This window comes from Candoia aspera, chromosome 2 (genome assembly GCF_035149785.1).
Source record: "Candoia aspera isolate rCanAsp1 chromosome 2, rCanAsp1.hap2, whole genome shotgun sequence".
Taxonomy (NCBI): domain Eukaryota; kingdom Metazoa; phylum Chordata; class Lepidosauria; order Squamata; family Boidae; genus Candoia; species Candoia aspera.
In genome coordinates this window covers 91,519,865-91,525,864 of record NC_086154.1, presented here as the reverse complement: position 1 = coordinate 91,525,864, position 6,000 = coordinate 91,519,865, and the positions used below count along the sequence as shown (strand labels likewise).

General features: G+C 36.1%; 1 protein-coding gene across 1 annotated transcript in view; it reads right to left on the bottom strand.

Annotated features, from left to right (window-relative positions):
- Window positions 1-3,479: 3,479 nt before the first annotated feature.
- SLIT3 (slit guidance ligand 3) overlaps window positions 3,480-6,000 on the bottom strand; it is a 561,750-nt gene continuing 559,229 nt past the window's right edge. The window contains exon 36 of the mRNA XM_063292455.1: window positions 3,480-5,437. Coding sequence (XP_063148525.1) covers window positions 5,199-5,437 — 239 coding nt within the window. The 3' untranslated portion in view covers window positions 3,480-5,198. The remainder of the gene's footprint in view (window positions 5,438-6,000) is intronic.

Sequence of the window (6,000 nt, the reverse complement as noted above, 5' to 3'; positions counted from 1 at the left end):
GTTATTTTCTCCCACTTATTTTTATGCATACTGTATGTTCTTTTCAGCCAAGTTTATTCACTTAGGTTCTTGATAAGATCCAGACTAACTTCACTTTAAATATACAAATAATTCTACTGAGTGAAGTGATGTAGTCCTCATAACATATGACATTACTAGAATGTCATCACATCAGTATGGAATAAGTCCTAAATGCAAGTGAGAAGACAAATATTATCAGACTAGTTGTTACTAGATTTGTAACAACATACTGTCTTTCTGGAATGCTTAATGTTTCATCTCCTATGTTATCACCCTGTGTTCAGCTAAAAGTGTTGTAAAACTAAATCCTTTTCTATTGATTAGGCTCTAACTGCTTTGGTAATTCACTTCTGCTTAACCCATTGACCAAAATTTGAATCATGAAAGATTCCCGAAGAGTGTCTGTGGTTCTGCACCTTTGTTGGTTCTTGAGAGGATAATGTGCTCCTCCCATATCATGTGCTGAACCAGGATCTAAAGGTACTTAACTGCCTAAGGGATAAAGTAAATATGATAGATCCTCTGAAAAGTAAAAGTGGTTAATAAACAGTCCTTCCTGGGACTAAAATGAGGGTAATGATGATGACAACAAATTACAGCAGTAACCATTTGGTCTTCTTTCACTAAAAAAATAAAAAATAAAAAAGGATTCATTCTCCCTAATGATAAGGGGAATCTGAGATGCAATCTCCCATTTTATGCAATTTTGTTCCTTTAGCCCAAGTAACTTTATTTTGGCCTTGCTGACTTCTCTCACTGGGACTTGAGACAAAAGGGATTTGTGGCAATTGACTACACAGAGAGAAGGCAGAGAATAGAAGGGTCATTTTCCAATACACTATTTTGTGTTGGAATTAAATGTTTTTTCTCCACCTACCACCAGATGGGTGAAGTGATGAAATAACCAACATGACTGCCCTGAGTAAACAAGAGAGCTTTCTTCACTCTGGACTGTTAGAAGGTCTCATAATTGCTTTATTTCCTAAGAGGTGTCTCAAACGTTTTTGTCCAGATATAACAACCATAAATTGGCTAAATAAAATAAAATAAATGTAAGCATGGGGTTGGCAATAATAGCAGCTGAGGCTGAGGTGACATAATTGAATATAAATCATTAGAAAAATACTGTACATAAGCCAACCTTAAGTTTAAAGTCTAATGCTGACATAATTTTCAGAAAGATGTTTGCATACTTTTTCTACAATTAAGTTTGTATTTCAGGGATAGCAAATGTAAATACATGTAACTGTGTTGGCTGTATGTTTGTGAAAAGGTGTGATATCTGGACTTCATATTTACATCTTTTCTAGTATACTCTGGGCTCTTTTAAGGAGAACAGTGGTAATAGAAAAAATCAATATCATGACTGGGGCAAAATAATAAAAGTTACAATATATAGCTATCCTTGGTAGAGATAAACTTTTATTTGTACAGCAAAGCTAATGGCATCTACCTACTGTTGGTCTTTCACTGTCCACCTTTTCTTAACTATACCCATTATGGAACCATTCTCTTCAGTTTGCAGCTATACCCAATCTGTATAACATCCATTAACATTTCAAAAAGTTTAGGTGATATCAGTTGACAAGAGGAAAAAAATTCATCCAAATCCCATAGTTCCAGTTTAGCACATATCCATCTTCTCATGCTTGTTTGTTAAAGACAAAATTGACATGAAATAAGATAGACATGCTTAGGTTAATGTTTAACCTATATGCATCTTTTGAACTTGTTCCCTTTGACAAAAAAAATATTGCAGTTTCTTATGGTTTACTGAAAGTAGTAACTTAAAACATCCATCTCTATGCCTTGGGCCAGATGTCCACATTTGCCTTAACTCTAACGTGATTTTCATTTACAGCCAATTGCACTGAAATGGTATATAAAATTTAAAATTAAATAAACCTTATAAATACAGTACATTAAAAGAGATCAATCAATTAAAAAAAATATTAAAGACTTCCTTCTGTTCAGTGTTATAATAGCTCAGGTTGTTTCCACTTGGGGTTCACCTGCATGAGATCAGAAATTAGCTAAGTGTATGAAAGTCTCATGTCAGTTGAGAAAGTGATCAGTTTTTAGGGGTCATTGCACCTCTTAAATTATACACATTCTCCTGTGTGGCCCTAGCCCAAGAGATGGCTAACACGTTCAAGAATGTCTGGAATGTGCTCTTAGTCAATTAAAGCACGTGGAAATGTGCCCAACTGACAGAAAAATAGCAACACAGGACAAGGTACAATTATCCGTAACCCAACAATTTACTTAAATTTATTACATCACAATAGGACAATCCAGTAAAATACACAAAATTCATACTAATCCACATTGCCAATGTACAATTTTTATAGGGTTAGCATCTTTCTTTATATTAATTTTAAAAAGTTGGCTACTGCATTCCATGTACAATAGCTGAAACATACTGTCATTTTGACAGTTTAGAGAGATCTAAGCAACACTTTTTAAACTAACTTCATAGATCTTTTGGCACTTAAAAAAACACAACCAAGAAATTAGATTCCATATCATCAACTGAACACAACACAGTATGAACTATCTAATGGCAGCAAGCAAATAAAGTGTCTATTCTTCTTTCTAAGTTTTCTAATCCAAATATATATTGATCAAAGGCAGCCAATCTTCCTTCATTGTGGTTAATTATTGTTCAGCTTGGAAGTCCTTTAGACATTTTTGGAATTATTTCACAAAATGTTGATGGCTTTTTTTTTTGGTCTTGTCAAATATGTTATTTTGCTAAAAGAAGACAATGTATTATAGAGACTGTACCTTCTTTGTTACTATCCTAATATAGTATTTTTCATTTCCTTTTTAGGAATATACATTCTTTAGTAGCATTTCAGCTGTAAGATCTGCCTATTCTGGCTGAATTATCATACTCTGCAACAGGGGCAGTAGCTTTTTGGGTAACAGATGCCATGCAAAAGAATAAATCATTAGGGAAAGGGTGCCTTGTGCCAAAGTCTTATTCACACAAAAGAATGTTGCTGCATTTGTTTTTGCAAACTTTTGGTCTCTGCAGACTGTGGTGCATTTCTATGTTATAAATTCCAGCTGCTTCCAGATCACATATTGTGCTCAAAATAACAAATTCCTCTCTCCGTTGCAAGCATTTTCTCCCCTGCCAGCTCCTGAACTGTATTATTTCAATCACTTTTTGGCAAAGTAACTAGTGATTGTTTTATGTTACACTGATTGCAGGCTCCACGTATTACCATTTATTCTGAAAGGCAACTATTGTATCAGTTATTTCCCTCCTGCCTAAAATTATCCTGAGAATCCATAAGGAAATCTGAACAAACTATTGTGGCTTTCAAAAGACTGTAATAGAATAAAGATTCTTAAATGTTTTCAGACTTCTGAAATGTGAATGCTTGAAGCATAAGAAGAAAAAAATCTGTTCTTAGCAAAAGAGAACCAAGAGTATTCACTCTCTTGGCTGTTTCAAAGGCAAACGTACTAAACCATTGCTCTTGACGAATGTGGCTATGGCTTACTGGTCCCAAAGCGAAGAATTCTGCTAGGATTTCAGGATCTCATTGAAATATGGGGAGCTCTCTCCCCGTTCTCCCTTTCTCCAGTCCTTCTGAAAATTGTCTCACCCTTATCCATGGCTCCTTGTAAAGGTAGGCTCTCCTGTTACTACTACAATACTAAGCAAAAGAAAAGAGATCTGAGAAAAGAAGCCAGATGCAGTTGTGCAAAATGCGAGAGGCATTTACGGTGCTGAAGAAGTACAACTTTCTTAGATGTCTCCTGTTAACATTCCCCTTTCCAAAGCTCTCTTTTTAAGACTCAGTGATAGAACGTTGAGATTAAATGAAACAGTTTTTGTATCATGGCTGTCTCATGTGGAAAGTGTAACATGCATTATATTGCTATCACTTAATAATTCCTCATGTCATAGCTAGCAGTCCAGCAACAGGTGGAGGCAGGGTCGTTGGGAAGACTTCTACATGCTGGCAGTCAGAAGCTGTTTCAGGTAATTGCCATATGTGGCCTCAACTTATATCTGGAGAGGAAAAATACCTCTTAGAATTTGCAATATTTAGGTAATAATAACTCTTGGATTAAGTAAAATATATCTGTGTACATACTTTTCAAATGGATTGTCATGATTGGGTAAGGCAGTGTTTCAGTGCATTTTTTGCCATTCTGCTTTGTAACTAGAAGCCAAAAACCAATATCATTTGGAATGGCAAATGAGAAGCTCACCACCACAGGAAATTACCTTCTCATCCTTTCTTTGCTGGAGGATGCATGCAAGATGCTCTGCATGTGCAGATATAAGGGGTCAGCAAGAGAGGGCTAGTTCACAGGCTGGAAGGACAAGAAAGTACTGTATGCGCCAAGTAAATAAGTCCCTCATAAGTTATTCATTATGAGTTGCATAAAACTTTCTTTCAGTTTGTTACTCTAAAAAAATAATAAAGAATACATTTCCCCAATTTACCATGTATGAGTGACTGTGCTAGATCCCCAACATATGATAAATATAATTGTGAGAATCAATCATATACAGAAGACAAAATACATTACTATTACCATTGCATTAATGTGTGCATAACAACATCTGTGCATAAGGTCCAAGCTACGGCACTGCTGTCACAGTGTGTGTGTGTGTGTGTGTGGGCGTGCGTGTGCACGTGCCTGGCAATGGTGTCAAGAAATCACAACAGTAACAAATATAACTAGCACTTTCATTTTCAAAAGAGAGGGATATTAACTGAGCATTCGTGGACAAAAATGATGATAAAATGCTATAGCTCGTGTTAGGTATCTCTCCAGACCATTTCAACACCTGTTTCATCAATTCTGTGGCAAACAGTTTGAATTCCTTTCACATCTGGCCACTGTGCAAAGCTTATCAACTATATTCTTTTTTTAATCCCTGTGTTTAGATTTGGAATATTTTTTCCATTTTTTTTTACCAACTGTAAAAAAAAATCCATAGTAAAAATAACTCATATATGATACATATACCCAGAATGGTCAGATTTTATATAATAAAAGATGAAAATAGTCACTTTTCATAATAAAAATAACTTTTTTTTGCTTATTTTACAATATACTTAATATTCTCTTCTTCACTTAAAAGTAAATAGGTCCTGTTTTTGAAAGCGGATTTGATGCAAAGGGCAAAGAGGCCGATCATATGCTTATAAACACTTTGCACAGCCACACTCCACGTGTCTCTCGAGCTCTTCTGTAAAGGAGGAGCCATCCACACACTGGAAGCCGTATTTCCGCCTTTTGCTGCGGAGGACGACACAGCACTGATTGTTTCCACAAGTGCCATGACATTCCACGCGAGGTACCTTCACCATGGAGACGCAAGAGGTGGGGCCTTGTTGCTTCCGAATGAATTCACGAATAATCTCTCCTTGACACACATTTTCTGTTAAAACAAAAGCATAACTCAAGAAGGTGATCTTTTTGATCAAAAGTCTGAAGATCAAGAACATGGATTCCTGCCACATGACTTAAACTATCTGCAGAAAAGATTGCTATAAATGACCTGTTCCCTGGATAATTTGGTGATAAGTTAGTACTAGGGAGCTAAAATGTAATATTGGTGAAGCCTCAATAATACATTCTAAGTTGGTACACTTGCAACTTCAAACCTACTTTTTTGGGATGACCAGGAGGCATTCCACTGTACTAATGTCTATCATCATTCTCTCTCTCTCCACCCACCCACTCAATTTCAAGGCCATCTGGCTCCTTCATGACTCTGGGTGGCTTAGAAATAAAAAAGAAAAGTAGTACTTGTTAAAAAATCAAAGCCAAACAGAAGAATGATACAGCTAACTATAACACTGAACTTGATGAATGAGGACTCCAAAACCACCCTACTCCAAGGCCTGGGATAAAAACCAATGTTTTAGTGATTTCCTGAATGTGATTAGGGTGGGAGCTCTATTAAACCCTGAAGGGATATTGTTCCACGGGACAGATGCT